The 22,587-nt window shown below is 52.9% G+C and overlaps 1 protein-coding gene across 5 annotated transcripts in view; it reads right to left on the bottom strand.

Annotated features, from left to right (window-relative positions):
* Positions 1-22,587, bottom strand: part of SH2D3C (SH2 domain containing 3C) — a 114,294-nt gene that overhangs the window by 18,297 nt on the left and 73,410 nt on the right. Inside the window, exon 1 of one of the 5 annotated variants that reach the window (XM_077305281.1) lies at positions 12,974-13,095. The exons of 3 other annotated variants lie outside the window; for them this stretch is intronic. In XM_077305281.1, coding sequence (XP_077161396.1) covers positions 12,974-13,054 — 81 coding nt within the window. In that variant the 5' untranslated portion in view covers positions 13,055-13,095. Of the gene's footprint in view, positions 1-12,385; positions 12,404-12,973; positions 13,096-22,587 lie in introns of those variants that run through there. One more of the 5 variants, XM_077305282.1, reaches the window with a different exon arrangement.

Raw genomic sequence — 22,587 nt, forward strand, 5'->3', positions numbered from 1 at the left:
TTGGGGACCACTGCATTAAGCGACAGGAAGTTCTAAGGCAGCCTTTTGGATTGGGCCAGATCTCTTTGGAATAAAGCGTAAGGGAGACCGACAGATTTTTCTGCCTTGGCCTGTTCCAGGAAGAGCAGCTGGCAGGGTGGCCGGCTTTGGGTTGGGAAATCCCTGGAAACTTTGGAGATGGAGCTGGGAGTGGGGGAGATTTGGGGTGAGGAGGGACTTCAGTGGTGTATAATGTGATGGAGTCCCCCCCCCTCCAAAGCAGTCGTTTTCTCCAGGTAAACCGATCTCTGTCGCCTGGAGATGAGCTGTAAAACTAGGGGATCCCCAGGTGGCAGACCAGGGCTGGTTCCAGTTGTCACCCCGAGCAAGGTACCCCACCTTCCCCTAGGTCTGCAGCATGACCCACCAGGTTCAGGAGGAAATGCCAATCACCCTCGGTGCTGCTGAAGCCAAAAGCATGGGTAGCTTTGCCTGGAGACCCAGCCCTGAGCACGGCAGGCTGTCCCGGCCGCACAGGATCAGCTGTCCAGCTGGCACACCCGGAAACATGTCTCTAAAAGGTTTTGTAGCACGCTGTAACCGCAGACGCTTTCCCTTTCTCCTGCCCACATTTCAGTGTGCAGGGCTTGGCACAAATTCCAGCAGCCGCTAGGCATCAAAGAGCAGTAACCAAGATGCTGGCCACCAGCGAGTGGCACGTTATACAACAACTGAGAGGGTGGATGGGGGGGCAGGATCAAAAGAACGCGTTTAAATCAATACCGCAATGATTAAACAGTGCATGCGCTTCTGCACTGAGATAATGGAGTAGTATGTCTGCTGATTATGCAAAGCGTTTAAATGCACGGTATCCTGCACATCCCTTCCCTTGATCTCCATTTCATTTCTTTTTTTTTGCTGTCAAGTCACAGCTGACTTATGGCAATCCCTTAGATTTTCAAGGCAAGCCCAAGAGCCTTGAACAGGAAAGAATATTGCATGGCTAAGAGCCATGGTCTCTAATCTGGAGAACCAGGTTTGATTCCCCACTCATTCATGTGGAGCCAGCTGGGTGACCTTGGGCCAGTCACAGTTCTCTCAGAGCTCTCTCAGCCCCACCTCCCTCACAGGGTGCCTGTTGTGGGGAGAGGAAGGGAAGGCGACTGTAAACTGCTTTGAGACTCCTTCGTGTAGAGGAAAGTGGGGTAAAAAAAAATTAGCTCTTCTTCTTAGGGTTGCGCTGCTGCAGTCTTAGCCATGCCTACCTGGGAGGTGAGGTCTTGAATAATACACAGAGGTTTGCACAATATAGCAGACAGACAATAAGATGAGCAGGAGCAACTGATGGGTCACGACAATGAAGTTTTACACCCAGCTGTGCTCACTTTCTGTCTTCGACCACATGTTCAGTACTGGAGGATACTGGATGGGAAGGTAAAGATCTGCTCTCCGCCAGCATCAGAGCAGCCATCCTACACCCTCTGGATATCCCAGTCGCCCCTCTGATCCCAGGACTGCAGAACTGTGTACTCCCCCCCACCCACCATGTTCTCTGTGTCAGGAAAACTGTAGCCTGCTAGGTGAGCTTGGAGGGAACTTTCTTTGGTGAAGTAACCATATCATTTCTGTAACTATGAAGTGGAATTTATGACACCAGTTCCCCAGAGCTCCCAGGGGATTTGAGTTAGTGCCCTTGAAATTAATTGCAGAGGATATAACCTATCAGCTCTCCCAACCCGAGGATTTCCCAGGGGATTTCATGTTGGAGGTCGCTGCATTTTAAGCAGGGCAGCCACTTTCCAGCACAAATAAGCTTTTCCAAAAGACTGTTTCAGGAATTCGGGGGAAACTTTCAATGGACCACGAAGCAATCATTGGTTGGAAATGGCTCTTTTCCCTCTAATTTCCCCCAACAGAACAGAAAAGCAGAAGGCCTCGGCCACGAAGGGTTAACCCCGCTGCCTGTCAGCCTGCTGGTGTAATGAATAATAATGACAGATTTAACAGGGAATCGTCTGCATAAAGATGAGCTTTCTGCTAATGCTCATGCACCTGAGCCTTAAACACACAGTCCCACCCTCTTCGTTTCCCCCTGCTCTTTCCCCTCACCCGTTCCCACTCCCTGGGGAGAGACGAGTCGATGATGTAATGTCTCAGCTTCACTGAATCAGGGACTCATGCGTGCAAGCGGCGGTGGCGGCCACAGTGTGATGCTCCGGGCAAGTGTGGCGGAGAGGTCCCCGGTTCCCGTGGGGTCAGCAAGCAGCTCGCGCGCACACTGGGTTTAGGCTGCTGGAGGGTGCGCAGAAATATCCTGAGCTGTGGTGCCGCGGTTGCCAGGTTGGTTTGGGCTCGGAAACATCTCAAGGGGATGACTGGCCCTTTAATTCTTGGTGGCCAGGAAAAACCTGTGCAAAGTGGCCAGGCAGAGCTGCTGACCATGGTGAAAATGGATGTCCCTGGCTGATAACTCGTGGGAGGACGGGAGGGGGGAGGCGGGCAGAAACGGCCACATCACACATAATTTCTGGCACAAAAAAGCAAACCGATCCGGAACTGATGCCACCACGTTGTGTGACACTCTAGGAATCCTCACAATCTCTGTGTTCTTTGCCATCCTTGCCACAGTTCCTAAATATATTTTTGAAATGGGCATCTGGGCAGCGCTGTCCGGGTCTTGGGGCTGCTGTCCAGGCCTGTCTGGCTCTCTGAGACCACAGGCAGCAGGTCAATCCGGATGCACCCAGCAAAGCATGGCACATCCGGATTGGGCCGGTCCCTGGAGCGCCCGCCTCCAAGAGCCGACCGTGCCACCCAGAGACCATGCGGGCCCTCCAGTTAGGAGGCCACACGCCCGGGTAAGCACCGCTCTCCCCGGGCGGAAAGGGGCCGGGGATGCCTTCCCCGCGGCCCACGGGGAGCCCGCAGGCTCACCGGGGGGTGGGGTGAGGACATCCAGGCCTTTCCCACGGCCCGCCGAGCACACCTGCCTCCTCTGCGAGGCGGCAGGTTTGCTTGGCGAGCCGCACGGAGCCCGCATGCTCGCCGGGGGGGGGGCGGGCAAGGTGCTTCGCCTTCCCCCCTATTCCCCCTTTCCATTACAGCCCCCACTAGTGCCCATTGCATTTTTTAGGCAATGGGCTTTTGGGCTAGTAGCAGATAAACATGGGGCAGTGGTGACCAAACTGTGGCTCTCCAGATGTCCATGAACTACAATTCCCATGAGCCAGGAGCTCATGAGAATTGTAGTCCATGGAAATCTGGAGAGCCACACTTGGAGACTGCTAAGTTTGCGTGGGGGCCTCGGCGGTGGAGACTGCCAAGAGGGTGCGGGCACGACGGAGGACAACGGCAGGTCCAAGCAGTGCCGGGCCCCGAGAGGAGGATGTGCCCCCGTCGAGCGCCAGTGGTGAAGGCCCCTGAGAGGAGCCGGCCCAGGGTGCCTTCCTCCCTCGACATCATGTCGCCCTCCTGCCTCCCGCCTGCCTAGCTCTCGGCCTGCCATCTTGGTCCCACGCACGAGTGGAGGAGCCTGCATGAGGCCCAAACTTTGGTTTGAGTCTACAGGCAGGAAAAGGGGAGACTCAGAACCACTTAAGACAGATCAGTGAAGAGGTCATGTGAAGGCCTAAGCGGCGTTTGTTCCACAGGCAGGGCTGCAGCCACTGCCTCTCCCTGCCTCTCCCTACGCCCTGCCATCCACCGGGGCCCTGCACTCCTGGCCCATGCCCTCCAACTCCGCCAACTCTTTCAGGATGAGCCACGGCATGCCCACCCAGGCCCAGGAGGGGGAAAGCAGGAGGGAGATTGGGGGAGATCCCCAGCGGCTGAGAGGGAGGGGGAGGGGACCTCCAGGCACACCTCCTCCCTAATCGGACTCCCACCACCCCTGATCCAGGCATTTCCCCCTCCTGTACTTGCCATTCTCCCTACCACCCCCTTTCAAAGCCAATTTTTGAAGCTAGTATCACATAACACTGATGCTCAAGCCTACCCCAGATTTCTATGGTTAAAAGCCAGTCTTTTCTGGGAGTGCTAGAGATTTGCTATGACACTGTGGTATCCTTGGCCCTACATGTTCTTGGGGGGGAGGGGTATGTGAACAGGGCAGATACATTAGCTAACACCTCCCCCTCCCCTCCATCTTGTGTAGTTGTAGATCAGCACAAACCCAGAGAACTGAACTTGGATCTGGGAGTACTGATGACAAATACTATCAGGACTACGACATCTTTTTCCACTCTAGCTAAGTCAGAAATCATCAATGGTTTCCTATGTATAAAATGAGACCCAAATCCAAGGGATCGGGTTGCCAGCTCTGGGTTAGGAAATGCCTGGAGACTTTGGGGACTGAGCTTGGAGTGGGTGGGATTTGGGGTGGGGAGGGACCTGAGTGGGGTATAATACTGTCATGTCCCCCCTCCCAAGCATCCCTTTTCTCCTGGCGAATTGATCTGTCACCCGAAGATGAGCTACAATTTCAGGGGATCCCCAGGGCACACCTGGGCAATGGCATCCCTAGCAAGGTACCTTTTTCTCAAAAACTGAATTTTTCTAGCATCTTATCAGCCAACTTTCAGAAATTAGAAGTCTATTATGCATTGAAATGCTCAATAAGACCAACTGAACAGAAAGCAAAATGGAGTCCCAAAAGAGCTATTTACAAACTTGTTATCATTTCAGACAGCAACACACCCTAAAAGTCATGGCGTTCAGAATCAACGCTAATCCTTCCATCTCCAATCTGTTCCTGAAATGCCCTTCTGCAAAGGAAATCCTGGCACTGCTCTTTTTTAGAAAGTATTAAAATAATTCTTACCTAGGATTTCTCAGCCTAATTTTTCAAGACGGCTTCCATATAAAATAATTAAAATCACATCCATAAAACAGTCAACAACTCAAATAAAGCAAGACAGAGCAGTAATTAAGAACAACCAGTTCACACCAAATAGCTACAATAGTAGTAATCTAGTCGGTCCAACAGATTTCAAAAGCTTGGGTGAATGGAAAAGACCATGGCACCTAAAATTCAAAGAGACGAGGGCCGATTCCCAACCTGGAGCTGACAAACCACAGGTGACCCCCCCCACACACACACACGTTTGACCATGTGGACACCTGAAGCAAGGCCTTTAATTCATGAGCTGATCCTAATTCTTAGCTGGGTTGGCTTGGAAACAGGACGATGTCATGGTGGTTGGGCCCCCCACAGAAAAGGCCCTGGCAAGGACCATGCAGGGATATGTCTCAGGTGTTCTCTTTTCCTACAGAGAAAAGCCATTGCTTGAGGACGGATCCTGTCAATGGGAAGGGCCAACACAGAACTCGAGGTCTGTGCGGAGGAGGCACCAAGTGCCCCTTCGGCATTAAAAATGACCGGGAATCACAGGCCCAGCTTCTCTGGCCTTCTCGGGGACTTCCCTAGGCCATGGCCGATGCCATCGCCATGACAACCCCAGACACGGATGTGAAAAGCCCTTGCGGAAGCCAAATTCTTTCAGGGTTGGGGCAAGGCCTGCTTGGTCAGCCAGTGCCAAGGGACAGGATGGAGCGGCGTGGGGCCAGAGAGCCAAACAAAGACGGAGCAGCGAGTCACACGGACATTTGGAAAGAGGGAGAGATCAGAAGACCCACCCACCCCCAGCATATCACCGATGAAAGCAGGACTCTCTTGTACACTCCTCTCAAACCAAGGGCCCCAGCCCGAGATCATGCTCTCCCCTGACCCAACCCAGTGGCTGTATCTAGAAGCTACGTGTTGTATTCATTTTCTTAGGAGCCATGGGCCCTGGATTTTAGCTCTTCCCCCTGTTTCCCAGCCACGGGACTTCTGGAGATCCAGAGGAGGAAAGGAGGCCCCACCTGGTCACTAGCAGGAGATGCCACATACAAGCCTGGAGATTTGGGGAGGGCAGGGGCTTCAGTGGGGTACACGGCCAGGGAGTCCCCCCCTCCCAAGCATCATTTTCTCCAGGGGAACTGGTCTCTGTAATCGGGAGATGAGCTGCAATTCCAGAGGCTCCCCCTATGGCCAGCATGTGTTGGAAAAGGTAATACCTGTAGCGTGCCTGATTCAACTGCATATGAAGAATATTTTACAGGGGGCATCGGAGGAGATACGCAGTTAGCATATTTAGATGGGAACTTCCTGGCACTTTTCAAATACTCTTCCCGTGCCTTGTTTGCTCCACTGCAGACCTCCTGCTTCTACCAGCAGACTTCCTGCCTGCTGGCCTCCACAACAGGGAGCGTGAACTGGTCCCTTCAGTCTAGAGATGAGCTTTAGGGGATCCCCAAGACCCCCTGGGAGCTCACATCCCTTCCAACAGGTGATCAATGTTGCCATTTCGACCCACCAAGGCAGGGGTAGTCAAACTGCGGCCCTCCAGATGTCCATGGACTACAATTCCCATGAGCGAATGCTGGCAGGGGCTTCTGGGAATTTTAGTCCATGGACATCTGGAGGGCCGCAGTTTGACTACCCCTGCACCAAGGCATCTGCCAGGAAGCAGAAATAAGGTTTACCAGAGCACTGGGGCTTCAGAGCAGACGGGGTTCAGAGGATGAACCAGCCACATTCACCGCCTCCCTTGCTCACCCAGAGCTGTCTTCCTACATGTGACCCATGCGGAGATCTGCTTTCTCTCCAGCCTTCTGTGTTTCTGGCCGCTCTCTGCCTCTCCAAGGGACCTCCTGTGGAGAATGACAAGGGAGGCTGGGGGGACGTGACTGTGTGCAAGGTGGGAGGCTGGGTGACCTTGACGCAATCCCAAACGCAAAGGCCAAGAAGAAACAAAGAGCGGAAAAAGGAGGGGGGAGCCCGAGAACACCAGCAACAAAATATCCTTGAGTTATTTACTAATTGCAGCCACTGCATTGTGTTTAAGTGGAGATGTGCTCCCCCCCCATGCGCTTGTGTGTGTGACTCCCCCTCCTCAAATCATGCACATGGCTCTCTGGGGGAGGGAGCCCCGCCTAACTGGCCCTTTTTAACCTCCTTCTCCACCAGCCTAAAAAAACAGAGACCTCAGGCATCCCCTTTCCCAGCCAAGCGCTGAGAGGCCGCCTCTGCTTTGACCTCTCTACTGGAAGCACAGTGTGACCAGGCAGAGGAGGGGGCTTAAAAGAGACAGGATGGAAGCCCCCCTGCCTAAACCAGCAGATTGAATCTGCACTTGGGAGCCAAGAAAGCCAACAACCAGGGCCTGAAAAACCACACAGATGCACTGATTTCTGCAGCGCTTTTAGAGAGATGTACAGAAACATCATTCAAGGCTACCTTGGTCTTCTGATTTTGTAGGTGTCTGTCAGACTTCCTTAAACACACTGACAAGCCTTCTGTTTCCTAAAGTGTGTTGTTTTTTAAAAGCTGGAATGCCCCAAAAAGACAAGAACTACACCCGATAGAGCCATGTGCCTGCAACATACTCAGCGTTATGTGCATCTTCTCCATAACTCATAATTCATTGGGTCTCACAATTAACTAAAACGCTCAGTAGCATTGAAAGCATGCTAAGTTATTGTTTTCAACTGCATGGGCTGAGGCATTTGGTGCCTGCCAAAGAATTCAGTGCCACTCAAAAGCTTGCACCATTCCTCCAGGGAAGAGATTCCAACAGAGGCCCTAACTAATACCTGTGAGTCACCTCCCCCAAAGCCATCGGGCCAGGGGATATACAGCACAGCGGATGTTCTGATACTGCCTTTGGGGCCAGGAACAGATCCCATCTTTCAGCCCCAATCCAAAAAAGGCAGCACTGAGCCAGGGCCAAGATGAGAAATATGGAACTGCTTTGGCAGACCCAAACAAGGGACATGGTGTCTCTTTTAAAATAGCTGAGAAGACCTGGGGTAATGCTTCATGTTGCTGCAGAAGAGCATATTCATGGCTTTTTCAAAAGTGGAGGGAGCTGGGTACGTTGCGCTTGTGCCATGGGAGAGAATATGAGTTACGCGCACTGAAGGGATGGGGAGTGGGGAGTGGGAGCGCATGAGCTTCTCTGCTGGTGCAGCGCCACCCATTGGGGTACCTAGACACAGATGGGTGTGGGGGGGTGTGAAGCCTGCATACTGAATATACATCCATCCATCCCTTATCCCAGTCCAAACGCTGCATCTCTTCCCTGGGCTTCCATTGGCTAGAAATGATGTAATTGCTCCAAGTGCCAGGCGCACTGCGATTGGTGGGAAGCGGCAAGAGATGCTGCTGTCAGCTGGAAAGGCCCGGTCATTCATGCAGAGTTCAGCATGCTGGGCTCAGGCAGAAAATCATCAGTTAGAAATAAAACATAGCCCGGAGGGGCAGGTGAATGCTTGAGGGGAGGGTGGGCTGCGGCTTTCTTAGCCACTAGGACACCAAGGAAAAGTGCAGAATTAACCTGCGCCACGCCTTGGTTAACCCTTGTGAGGCACAGGGGCTGCCAGGCACTCAGGATTCAGATCCCTGCCACAACCGAGCTCAGAGGTCTGAGACGGGGGCCGTGTGCTTTCGCAGTGCAGAGCAGACGTCTCCTGTTTTGGCCGTTTTGTCTGAGCAGCAACAGAAGGCTTAAGGGGCCAGTCTGGATCACAGAGAAAGACGCACATGAGGATAAACTTGGTGACAGATTTTGCTGGGGAAGCTCACAATTAGCCGGCCGGAACATCATTTGTGTTGGTCCGGAGCAGGAGAACAAAGATTTGAATCCAGCAGCACCTTTAAGACCAACACAATTTATTCAACGTGCAAGCTTTTGTGTGCGCAAGTGTGCTATGCACACGAAATCTTACACCTTGAACTAAACTGTGTTGGTCTGAAACATGTTGCGGGATTTCTAGAAGCATTTGTGTCCCCCGGTTGATCCAACCTCACCAGGAAAGGTGCAGCTGGCGACTCAGAGACACTATGGTGGAAACAGCAACCAGTGAAGTTCAGAATATTTACATGGCTGCACTGCCCACTTGAGAGCATTTGTTTTTTCCGTAGGGAGAGGCACACACAATCATCCCCACCCCACCCATCCCCAGAAAATCCTAGAGTGGGAAGGGACTTCCAGCATCATCTAGTCCAACCCCTCAGAACACATCTGTGAGCTCGGTTACGCTGAGGGGCAGGGACTGGCCCATGGATGCCCAGTATGATTTGCAGCTGGGCAGGGATTTGACCCCAGGGTTCTCCATAGTCCACACTGGCTTCACAGAGGGACATGCCGTGCTTTAAGTACTTGTATAAATGTGTGTGTTTGTGTGTGTGTAGTCAGTTTTGACTTACGGCAACCCTATGGATTAACGACCTCCCAAAACGTCCTGTTGTTAACAGCCTTGCTGAGGTCTTGCAAGCTGAGCTTGTGGTTTCTTTGGTAGGCCCATCCATCTCCTGTCAGCTCTCCCTTTTCTCCTGTTGCCTCCAGCTTTTCCTAGCATTATTGTCTTTTCCAGTGACTCTGGTCCTCCCATAATGTGGCCCTAGTTTATAGTCATTTGAGCTTCTAGGGAGACAAGTGGGGTAACGTTGTTTTAGGCAGCAGAAGAGTCAAACTCTCATCCCTGTTCAGCCACAAAGTATACTTTGAAGCAATTAATCCTCTGGGGCGGGGCTGGCCATCAGGCAAGGGCAGCAAGATCACCCAACCTTTTGCATGCAACCAATCTGGGTTTCCTGCTTCACTCATGGAAATACCTTCGCCCGGCCCCATCATTATCTTCCACCCTATCTGCAAAAGGCGGCTTGAGGGAGAAATGAAATGGCAAACCGCCTGCAATGCGGGGTCCTTTGGACGGGCTAGGACAATGATGCAGAAGCCAGCAAACGCCATGGAGCTCCAGACCCACAAAGATGCAGAATGCTGCGTTCTGCAGATTTCCCTTTTGAGCATGTATGGTGAGATTGCCAATGTTTACAGGAGAGGGGGGACGGCAATGTTGAGAAGGGCCCTGATGATCAGAGCAGTCCTGTTTCCAATGCTGGCCAAGCAGACTTCTTGGGAAGCCCACAGTCAGAGCATGAACATCTGTTCATCTTCCTCTGCACAGCAAGTTGGTGTTCAGGGTCAAACTGCCTCTGAACATGGAGGTTCCAGTGAGCCACCATGGCTAATAGCTGCCCCCAGGCGGATGTTCCATGAACTGGAAGAGGAACGTGTTGGGATTGGTACGTTGCTGTCCCAGCCCCTCCCACTGACGGGCAGGCTGCCTGGTGAGAAATGTCAGATTCCAGACAGGACCACACTCCTCCCAGGCACCCGCATGGCTTGCCGGATGATCTCAGCAGAAGGGCTGATTCAGTGTGCCCCACTGCTGTGCAGCAGACCGTCCTTAGCAGGCAGCCTGGGGCTTGAGATGCACAAGGACTGTAGGAGTTGCGGAATGAGAAGTGGATTCTCCTCCCCCAGGGGGCTGCTTTAAGCCATGGTATGGGGGAATAAAAGAGCCTCTTGTGGCGCAGCGTGGTAAGACAGCCGTCTGAAAGCTCTGCCCATGAGGCTGGGAGTTCGATCCCAGCAGCCGGCTCAAGGTTGACTCAGCCTTCCATCCTTCCGAGGTTGGTCAAATGAGTACCCAGCTTTCTGGGGGGTAAACAGTAATGACTGGGGAAGGCACTGGCAAACCACCCCATATTGAGTCTGCCATGAAAACGTCACCCCAAGCGTCAGACATGACTTGGTGCTTGCACAGGGGATACCTTGACCTTTACCCATGGGGGAATAAGAAGGCAGGTATCCTTCCCAGCCCCCCCCCCCACTCTTTTTAGCGGCCAAGTCTCAGCTGCCTTATGGCGACCTCTGGGGTTTAGATGGCAAGAGACTTTCAGGGGTCACTTCCCATTGCCTGTTTCCGCCGAGTGGCTGTTGACTGTCTCCCACCCAAATATTTGCCAGAACCAACCCTGCTTAGCTTGAGAGAGCTGCTGAAATCAGGCTAACGGGGGCTGTCCAAGGGTGGGATAAAAGGAGATTAAAGCAGTTGGGGGGGTGGCTTTTTCCATTAGAGGAATGTCACAGGATAGAGAATTAACTCCCTCTCCTTTATCCAGCACCATGGCCCCAATCCATATCAGGGACCCTGCATTCAGATGACATACATGGAGTACGACATGATGCAAAGGGGAGGTTCGTATAGGTTCTGCTCAGCTGAGAGGGTCAGGGAAACCCTGCGGGGAAATAATTTGGAACTACAACAAAGATGATGGGGGGGGGTGAGGACTGGAAATGCTGTCCGGGCACGAGTGAGGACCAACAATGTCCTACCACAATGAGATTACAGCCCTGGCGTGGGAGCACAAAGACAAGGATCATTCAAGTGCACACAAGCCCACCCTACACAACCAGGCCTTTTTTTTGGGGGGGGGGATGGTATGCCTACATCATCAGTGGCTGGAGAGATATGAGCAAGCTAGTTCGGCGCTGTTGCTTTCTGGACCCTGTTTTCAGGATTACATCATGCTAAAGTAATCAATTCCTCCCCTCTCCAGAGACCGTGGAAACCCTGCAATGTTTTAAATACATTTCGAAGTGGCAAAACTAGGACAGGGCATTTTCAAAGGAGGAACGATACCCAACGTTTCCCGCTGGGTATGAAGAATTCACAGGTTCTGATGCTCATTTTAAGATTGTCTCTATCCCTGACAGGTACCTTCTCACCTTCATCCGGGGCTCCAGGCCACAACTTGCATGCCATCTTGGCTGCACATCCCAGGACTTCCAAGATGCCAAAGCGGTCCAGATGCATCCCCTCCTCCCTCCCTGCAGGCCATGAATCCAGGCAACAGTTGCAAAGGAAAGGAAAGCTAAGGTCCTTTCACACCTGGGCTGCCAAATATCTGCCCTGTCTCAGACCCTAACTGACCCTGGACCATCTGGACCGTCTGCGGACACTCCCTGCCTTGGGCAGCACAGTCAGGCACGGCAACGTTGCCAGCTGCAAGGAGGGATTCAGGAGGAGACGAGAGAGTGGCGACAGGGCAGGGGAACACTTGGGGGGGGGGGATGAGCCCCAATGGGCCTCTTCTGCTGAACTATACTGGGAGATATGGGGGGAGGTGGGGGAGGAAGAGAAAGACTGCTGCCTTCTGTTTTCTACCCCACCTACAGAGGTGAGAGACGTGTGAGGTTAATTCTGACCAGCCTCCCCCCCCCCTGCAAGGAGAGGCTGTGCACGGATGCACGCCCCTTTTCTCCAGCAGGTACAGCCTGAAGGTATCAATTACAGCAATGCCAGCTGGGACTTGCTCAGGAGGCAGCCAAGCCCCCGGCACAAAAAGCCCACCTGCCCACACCTCTGCACAGCTGGCTGGGAGGAAAGAGCAGCGGGACTCCCCACATCCCTGTGCCCCCAAACGCCGAGTCAGACCGAGGGGGTCGGACCCCCTGCCGGGTCACGACTCAGACCCCCCTGCCGCTGCACACCGGATCCCAAGAGCCAATCCCACCTGGTGTCATGGAATGGACGGAGGAGGGCAGGCAGCAAGCCAACCAAGTTTTGCCGTCTGGAGACCCCCCATTCCGCAATAGGGGTCCATGATTCAGCCCCCCTCGTGACTTTCCGCTCCAAATGGGATTTCTGGAGCCAGATTTTGTGTGTCCCTGTGGGGGTGGGGCTGGGGGGGACAGAAGCCGCACTTTATAAAGAATAAACGTAAGCCCCAGCCCCCAGCCCCTCGCCCAAGGTTCGCATTCTGCACGCAGTGAGTGACTCTGGGGAAGGGGTTCCCACATTCTCCCCGAGCACCCCCACCCCCACCCCCACCCCCACCCTTGGGGGTGCTTCTTCCTCCGCACAGGGGACGTGGGACCTCCATGGGCCGGCGGGGGCGCGCGGGAGGGTGGGGGGCTTCCCGCGAGAATGAATGGAGCCCCCCCCCCCCGTGCAGGCTCCCAGGCACTCGGGGAGGGGTCCAGGGGGCGGCGGCCACCCGCGCCTGCTGCCCCGAGGAGCCCTCCGACCGGGGCCCCCGGGGGACTCTCCTCCTCCTCCTCCGCCGCCCCCCCGGCGCCCCCCGGCCGGCCCTTTGCCTCACCTGCACCTGCATGAAGGAGCCGCGGTAGAAGCAGCAGGCGGCCGCCGACAGGGCGCTCCAGAGGCTGCAGCGGTCCGTCATGATGCCTCCCTGCCCGCCTCCCTGCCCGCCTCCGCCGCCGCCGCCGCCGCGCTCTGGGCTCCCTCTTCAGCCGATGACCTCATCGCGGGGCGGGGCGGGGCGGCCGGGAGGAGGGGAGGGGGCGGGGAGGAGGGAGACGCCCCCCACCCCCATGGGCCCCCCACCCCCACCCCCACCCCCCACCCCACCCCCAGGCAGCGGGGGCTTTGTCTGGCCGCCCTCTTGCCGGCACCTCGCCCCCCACCCCCACCCCCACCCCACCCCAGATGCTCACGCAGGGCTCGCGGCGCCCCTGGTCGCCCCCCTGGCTTCTGCTCGGACTGGCCGGGCCAGCTTGGGCCAGCTCCAGTTCTCTCAGAGCTCTCTCCGCCTCACCTACCTCACGCGGCGTCTCTTGTGCGAGAGGCAGGGGGGTTAAAAGAGGGGCTCTTCTTCCTCAGACTATGCTGCCCAGGGGTCACCCCAACGGCCACATCTTCACTTTGGCTGAGGGCTGAGCCCCCCAAGCCTGTTTGCAGGGCTCAGGACATCATTTCCCACCCAAGGCGCTCAAAAGGGGGCTCTGCACCCATTCATGGGCCATTTGGGACCAGAGGAACTCAAAGGAATCTCCAAGCGGCTTACATTCACCTTCCCTTCCTCTCCCTACAACAGACAGCCGGCAAGAGGTAGATGGGGCTGAGAGAGCTCTCGGAGAACTGCTCTGTGAGAAGAGCTCTAATAGGACTGTAACTAACCCAAAGTCACCCAGCTGGCTGCATAAGAAGGAGCATCTGATTTTTTCCTTCAAATGTACATTAGGCGATGTAGTTCTCACATGAGAACAAAAACCAATCCAGGCCTCATTATTGGATGCAGATCTGGGACATGCAACAGAAGGCCTCAAGGCATGTGCAGAATGCTGTTCTCTCATCACCAGGGCTCAGGATGAGTCCACTGGCTGGGCTTACAAGAAAATTAGAGGAACTCTGAGCATGTCCAGAGCGCTTTCCTCAAACTGCAGCTGGCCTTCACTGATTTAGAAATAGCAGCATGGGCTAACAGGTTTGTAAGAGGAACAAGAGTCCCTTCTCTCCATTCATTCTGTCCTCGTCACGTTTTGACATTAACGTGAACGCCCAGGGTGAGAAGAAAGCAAGAAGGAACATACAGGGCTTATTTAGGAGTGCAGGAGCCATTGTGACTGGATCGATTCACCGTCACTGCTTCCTGAGGGGCTAGGCCCTTTTATTATGAATTCGGCAAGTCCCTAGTTCGAGTGCAGTGAACTCAGCAGGTGGCTACAGACAAACCGCTCTCCCTGAGTGAGGTTCAATGAGACAAGATTCTGGAAGATTCACTAGTGGTTTTCCCTAATAACCAGTCATGGGGGCGGGGGGGGGGGGAGAAGTGGGTTCAAGAAAATAGTAAAAAAGATGTTTCCCCAGCTTGAGGTATCTTTGTGGAAGTGGGGTCAACATGGAAGGGAGAAGGAGGTATTCGTGTTAGGGTCCCACTCTTCTATTTGGAGCAGGGCTAGTCAAACTGCGGCCCTCCAGATGTCCATGGACTACAATTCCCATGCGCGAATGCTGGCAGGGGCTCATGGGGATTGTAGTCCATGGACATCTGGAGGGCCGCAGTTTGACTACCCCTAATTTGGAGCCTTTCAGAGTCTCATCTGAACAGGATAGACCTCCGTTATTCATGCATTCATTCATTCATTCATTCATTCGCCGCCCTCCATGAAGGCTCAGGGTGGTTTACATAAAACAGAAACAATACAAATAACTTAGATAATAATGAAGTGATAACAACAAGCAACATAGAACAGTAGAAAAATATGGATAACATTGTGGGGACTGCAATAATGCCTGTAAAGTGCTTGTAAGAGAAGAAAAACACACACATCATAAAGTAAGTTTAGAACCAGAACTAAACTACACGTGACAACTGGAGTGACATCAATCAAAGCCACAGGGGAGGGAGAAGAGATTACTGAGAGAAGAAGACCCTCAGAAGAGTCCTGTAGGACCAGACCCATCTCAGTTCCTCTGGAGGGCCATTAAAAGCCATAGCAACCAAGGTCTTCCCCTGGTGTTGCCTCCTCACAGATTCAGGCTTAGTGCCTCTGAATGTGGAGGTTCCTCTAAGCCACTATGAATAGTAGCCATTGACAGATTTATTGTCCATGAATGCATCTAATCTCCTTTTGAAGCTGCTTATTCCTGTGGGCATCAGTCAAAAGACACAACTCTTCACCCACTGGGAAAAAACAGTGCCAGAAGGGGACAGGGCTAGTAGCAACTCATTTGCTAACGGAGAAATGGCACCACACAAACACACACTTGAGATGCTCAGATGATGGCATTGCACAGGAAGCTCTCTAAACTCTCTTCTTTTTTTGGCAACACACGACAACGACACCTGTGCCACTCCTCACCGGTTGTACTGATAGCAGTTTGCAGTCTTAAAATTCCCTGCATAATGTCAGGCATTAAACGTAATGCAGGGTTTATCCTAGGCTTGCCCTTCAGCGCTTATATTGATGCTGCATAATACATCATGTGCGCGCATCAGTGTACTTTCTAGTTTACGATACTTTGCACATCCTGCGAGGATTGTTTTCTGCCTGAAGCCTGCCCAATAAATTGTTCTGTTACTCAAAGAAGGTGCAGTTGCTATAGGCAGGGGAGGAGGATATATGAAGTATGGTCTTGCCAACCTCCAGGTAGGGCCTGGAGATCTCACTGAATTAGAACTGATCTCCAGATGACAGAGACCAGCTCCCCTTGCAGGAAATGGTCACTCTGTGGCATCAGCCCCCCCCCCCTGAGCATCTTTTCCTCCCAAACTCTGCCTCTCAGTTCTCCAGGAACTTCCCACCCCAGAGATGGCAACCCTGGCAAGCATCATTCCTCTAGCTCAGCCTTTCTCAACTTTTCAACCACTTAGAAATCCGTAAAACATTCTTCCGGCCTCAAGAAACCCCAGAAGTAGCACAATCATGCAGAATATGGTTGGAAGGCATAGTTGTGTACATGCTCACCTGGGACCCCTTTCCTTCCTGCCCCCTCCATACCCACGAGTGGTCATTTGGGGCAGGGGGAGGTCGACATCACATATTTGAGGAAGACACTCCCATTGTGCCCTGGAGCAAATTTTTATTCATGGTCATTGACCAATAGAAAGAAAAGGTAAAAGAAGAGATACAAGAACATTCAAGTCAGGTCATCCCATGACATAAAAATCCAAGCTTAAATTTTGAAGGACTGTCAAAGACGTTATAAAAAGGTAAAGGTATCCCCTGTGCAAGCACCGAGTCATGTCTGACCCTGGGGTGTCGCCCTCTAGCGTTTTCATGGCAGACTCAATACGGGGTGGTTTGCCAGTGCCTTCCCCAGTCATTACCGTTTACCCCCCCCCCCCAGGAAGCTGGGTACTCATTTTACCAACCTCGGAAGGATGGAAGGCTGAGTCAACCTTGAGCCGGCTGCTGGGATCGAACTCCCAGCCTCATGGGCAGAGCTTTCAGACTGCATGACTGCTGCCTTACCACTCTGCACCACAAGAGGCTCTTGTTCAAAGACGTTATAGAGTCTCCCAAATTTTAAAAACTAAATATATGCAGAGAAAACAGACAAACAGACGTTATGTAAGACCTGTTCTTTTGTACATTGCAGGGTTGCCAAATCCAGGATGGGAATTCCTGGATATTTCGGGGCAAAATCCGGGGGAAGAGAGATTTGTAGGGATGGAGGCCCAAGGCCACAGGGACCTCCCTCCAGAGCAGCCATTTTCTCCAGGGGATGTGATCTCTGTAGTCTGCTGTTCCTTTGTAATCCCAGGAGATCTCCAGGCCCCGCCCAGAAGGTGGCAACCCAGAATTGTGACCCAGGGGTTGGCTCTCCTAGTTTGTTCCTCTGCTGCTCTTAACAGCACCCAGAACTGCCACTTGAGGAAACGCAAGGGGAGCTTCACCTCGTGGGGCAGCTGTCCTCGCTTGCAGGAGGCCCTTGCAACCACATGAAGACCACAGAGAATCATTCCGTTTTATGGCTACACCACAGTCCCAAAAAGAAGCAGCAAAGCCAGGCTACCCAGACAAACTAGGGGTTTGTACATACATTGGGGGAGGAGGTGTCTCCAAGCAGGCCGTCAACTGAAAGATGGCCCACACACACACACACACACACACAAACACACACACACACACAGAAGCCTGATAAGGACGGCCCCTGCCATAAGGGAACTGATAATTAAATGGGGGGGGGGAGTAGAAGATGCGGGACTGACATTCTCATCAGGCATGGCCAACTGTGGCTCTCCAGATGTCTGTGGCCACAGCTGGCAACCGGAGGATGTGCACCTTTAGATGGCCCTCAAGAACTAGATTGAGTTACCTCCCTCCAGGCCTGTAGGGGAGGGCCTTGCTTAGGCCTTGTGCTGTCTCTGTGCATGCGTGTTGCTTGCCAACTTCCAGGCTGTGTCTCCTGGCTGGAAGCAAGGAAGACCCTCCTGGCTGTTGAGCAGGGCTGATGGGTGACCTGAGAGCTAAGCTGCCGCCCTGTCTGCGGTGCCTCAGGGGTGGGCTTGCCAGCTTTCCCACTGTAGTGGAGGAGACCTCTTGGGAGACAAGGGCAGAGTCTGCACTTACTTTGTTTATTCCATTGTCAATCCTGTTGAATTCAGATCGCTTTGAACTCGAGTCTTCCTCTCCCCCCCCCCTCCCCATTGAAACAGGAATGTCTTCTGCACGTGGTTAGGGTAGTTCAGAAGGGGGGAGAGGGAGGCAAGCCTCTTTCTTTCTTTTCTTGAAGGGGTGGGGAGAGGAGCCAGGCAGGGAGCCTCTTTCTTTTCTTGGAGGGGGTGGGGGGAGAGGATCGAAAAAGGCAGAGGAGGGAGGAAAAATCCAGGACCGACAGAAGTTGAGAGAAATTAGGGGCTTCTCCTTTAAGGCGAGCGTGTCACATGACCAGGTGTGGCCTATCAGAGGCTTTCTACCAGGGAGCTTGGTTTCCCAATCTGGATATTGAGGATTAACAGCACTCTGAGATATCGCACAATAAAGGTAGGGTCACTCCAGATCAATCCTTCTTGCTGCAGAAGGAAAATTTAAATTGCCCCAAATTAAAATGGAAATCGCATTCTGTGTAGAGGGCAGGGACTGAATCAACCTGGGGTTGGAATAAAAGCTCTGTGCAGTTTACACCTAGAATGGTCAACCTCCAGGGGGGGCTGGAGATCTGTCACAATTGCTGCTGATTTCCAGGCAACAGACATCAGTTCACCTGGAGAAAATGGCTCCTTGGGAAGGTGGTGTCTCGGGTTGCCAGGCCATTGTCCCCCGCTGCCCTGATGGGGGTGGGGGTAGAGCTGCCATCTCTAGGTTGGGAAACTCCTGGAGAATTGGGATGGAGCCTAGGAAGGATAGGATAGGAACCACTGGGGTAGGGCACTACAGAGTGTGCCTGGGGTGGCCAAACTGTGGCTCTCCAGATGTCCATGGCTCCAGATGTCTCTGGAGAGCCACTGTTTGGCCACCCCTGCTCTAAAGCAGTGGTCCCCAACCACTGGGCCACAGCCCGGCACACGGGGCCGCAGCTCCCTCTCCCCGCCCACCCAAGCAGTGAGAAACTTCCCAGGCCACAAGCAAATCGGCCGCCAAAAATTGCGGCCAATATGCTTATGGCCTGGGAAGTTTCTTACTGCGGGGGGGGGGGGGGGCGGGGAGAGGGAGCCACGGCCTGGTGATTGGGGACCACCGATCTGGAGGACCACAGGTTGACTACCCCTGCTTTAGAGTAGGGGTCTGCAACCTTTTTCAGTTTACTGACTGGTTGGGGGGGAGGGCAATCCGGGTGGCGCATATGCCGTGCATGTGCATTTGCGGCCGCACATGGCGCAAACGGGCATGCGTGGACCTGCCGTGCATGAACGTTTGTGCCGGCGGCCACGCTTCCCTCTCCCCCCCTCCCATAGAAAGAAGCTTGCGTCCCGGCAAATTTGGTTTTGTGGGGGGGGGGCAGGTCCGCGCATGTGCAACACGCATCGCCCTCCCCACCACTACCGGTCCGCAGCCTAGGAAAGGTTACGGACCACTGCTCCAGATGTTCATGGACTAAAATTCCCAGGAGTCCCTGCCAGCATTTGCTAGTAGGGGCTCCTGGGAATTGTAGTCCATGAACATCTGGAGGACCACAGGTTGACTACCCCTGCTCTGAAGCATCCATTTTTTCCAGGGGAACTGAGCTCTGTAATCTGGAGGTGAGCTGAAATTCCAGGGATTCCTCGGGTCCTCCCAGGAGGCCGGCATCCCTTACTCTATGGTATTATTCAAGCCCCTCCCCCCTCCTCAGGTACCACCTCCCCCCCCCCCTCAAAAAAAATCCCCAGGCACTTCCAACCCAGGGCTGGCAACCCTGCAGCAAGCCCCCATGTTGTCCGCCAATACCTGAAACACCCATAGAATGAAAGGACTGCAAACTGGGTGGCGAAAACTGGAAGCGACACCAGGATGTCAGGAGGCACCAGGATTTGTGGGGAAAGCGATGGGTTAAACAAGGAGTTTTTGCTAATCCTGCTCCCCCCACCGCCCCCACCCCATTGTCACTTTTAGGGCCAAAATTGGCATCGTGAGCTTGTGATATGCTGGCTTGATAATTTATACATTAGGCTTGCCACCTTCCAGGTGGGGCCTGGAGATCTCCAAATGACAGGCATCAGTTCTTCCGGAGAACATGCCTGTCTGGGAGGGTGGATTCTGTGGCACCCTACCTTACTGAGATACCTCCCTTTCATAAACCACGCCCTCCTGCCCGCACCAACCCCCCCAAATAGATCTGCTGGTATTTTCTCACCCAGACCTGGCAACCCTAGGAGCTGGAGCTGTGAGTGTGTGTGTGGGGGGGGGGGGGAGGGCTGTGTGTGTTGATAGTTCCAGTTTTTAATCTCTCCCCACCCTCTGCTTTCTCAGAGATCCCCAGCTTGTTCCCCGTAATAGAAAACTTCATGGTCCAGGGCCTCTCTGCAGGCCAGACTGAGGGTTTTTTTGCATGAGTGGCGGATTGGCCTGGCGTGAAGAAAAATATGACTTGCAAATTTTTTAAAAAGAGTCTCCTCCCCACCATATGCCTAATGATGACCAAACAGGTTCACTGAGGCATAGAGGAGAGTTGATCACAAGAAGCGGGTGGGGGCAACACGCTGGAAAATTGGTCCAGGAGTTGGCAGATCTGGATAAAGTGTGGACATTTCTCAGCTGCTAGAAGAAGAAGAAGAAGAAGAAGAAGAAGAAGAAGAAGAAGAAGAAGAAGAAGAGGTTCTTAGATGCCACTTTTCTCTACCCGAAGGAATCTCCAAGCGACTTCCAATTGCATTCCCTTCCTCTCCCCACAACAGACACCCTGTGAGAGAGGAGAGGTTGAGAGAGTCCTGAGATTACTGAAGAAGAAGAAGAGTTGGTTCTTAGAAGCCATATTTCTCTATCCGAAGGAGTCTCAAAGCGGCTTACAGTTACCTTCCCTTTCCTCTCTGCACAACAGACATCCTATGAGGGAGGGGAGGCTGAGAGAGCTCTGAGATTACTGACAAAGAAGAGTTGGTTCTTATATTCCGCTTTTCTCTACTCAAAGGAGTCTCAAAGCAGCTTCCAATCCCCTTCCCTTTCCTCTCCCCACAACAATTGTATACAGCACTGGTCAGACCACACCTGGAGTACTGTGTGCAGTTCTGGAGGCCTTACTTCAAGAAGGACGTAGATAAAATTGAAAGGGTACAGAGGAGAACGACGAGAATGATCTGGGGCCAAGGGACCAAGCCCTATGAAGTTAGGTTGAGGCACTTGGGAATGTTCAGCCTGGAGAAAAGGAGATTGAGCGGGGACATGATAGCCCTCTTTAAGTATTTGAAAGGTTGTCATTTGGAGGAGGGCAGGATGATGTTCCCATTGGCTGCAGAGGAGAGGACACGCAGTAATGGGTTTAAACTACAAGTACAACGATATAGGCTTGATATCAGGAAAAAAATTTCACAGTCAGAGTAGTTCAGCAGTGGAATAGGCTACCTAAGGAGGTGGTGAGCTCCCCTTCACTGGCAGTCTTCAAGCAAAGGTTGGATACACACTTTTCTTGGATGCTTTAGGATGCTTTGGGCTGATCCTGTGTTGAGCAGGGGGTTGGACTAGATGGCCTGTATGGCTCCTTCCAACTCTATGGCCCATTCCGCACAAGGATCAATGTGGCAAATTGCTTCCAGAAAGAAATAACAGAATTTAAAATAGTGCTATTCGGCATTATGCATACCTGCCTTTGTAGTGGAATCCATTAGCATTTCAATCGTTTCCCACAGCTTTCCGGTCTCGCAAAAATCGCTAGCAAGGAACCGATTTTTTCCGTGCTTTGTCCCACCCCTGGCCGTCAATCAAACGAGCAGCCAATGGGCGGCCGTTATCATGCTCCGGAAAAGCCCCTTTCCCTTTAAGCACAGGTTTTTTAAAAAAAGAAAAACACACATTGCAATGAATATGCCTTGATTCCTTGCTTCCTCCTAACATAGAGACCCATTTAGCTGGCAGCTGGTGTGTGAGCTGCTGATTTATCATTGCCACACTCCCCCGAGTGAACCCCCCCCCCCCCCGTGCACGGGCGTGATTTTCGGCCAAAAATAAAGGGAACTTGCAAACGGGGCTGTGTTGTGCTTGGTGACTTAGGGGAGCTTTAAAGCAGCTCTGTGGAGGGACTGCAGCTGGAGAAGCCTCGCTGGGTGAATGAAGGCTCACCAGCTCGTTGCTCTCCGCTTGCTCTGAAAAAAAAAAAGGCAATTGCTTCGCCGGAAGTTCAGAGGAGAGAGCCAGGGGGAGGGACTTTGCAGAAACCGCAACAATGGGAACGCACAGAACTTTTTTGATACTGTTGCAGATTGTTTGCAAGAGTGTAGCGCTTTCCGGAGGGTGAATTCACTTTTGGCGATTTCCCTGGAAGCGCTACAATGAAGCGCTTTTCGCGGGTCTGTTTCAGGAGTGTGGCAGATTGTGTGCGACGTCATGCATAACTGCAAATTAGCAGCGTTAGCAATTTGCCACACTCCTGCTACATTTAACTTGTGTGGAATGGGACTATGATCCTATGTTTCTATGATTCTATTATTCTAACAGCCACCCTGTGAGGGAGGTGAGGCTGAGAGAGCCGTGATATTACTGCTTGGTCAGAACAGCTTTATCAGTGCTGTGGAAAGCCCAAGGTCACCCAGCTGGCTGCATATGGAGAAGTGGGGAGTCAAAACTGACTCAGCAGATTAGAAGCTACCACTCTTAACCATGATACCAAGCTGGCTCCTCTGTGATTCTCTCATGTGGGGCCCAGCTTGTCCCCTAAAACAACAAATTTGATGGGCATCATCTGGCCATGGAATTGGGGTTACTGTGGTGGGCAGATAGTTTTGAGTTCCTGCACTGTGCAGGGGGTTGGACTAGATGACCCTGGATGTCCCTTCCAAATCTATGATTCTGTAATTCTGTGATTCCATGCCAGTTAGCAGGGCAGTGAAACTAGCTC

The sequence above is a fragment of the Paroedura picta genome, chromosome 12 (genome assembly GCF_049243985.1).
Source record: "Paroedura picta isolate Pp20150507F chromosome 12, Ppicta_v3.0, whole genome shotgun sequence".
NCBI lineage: Eukaryota > Metazoa > Chordata > Lepidosauria > Squamata > Gekkonidae > Paroedura > Paroedura picta.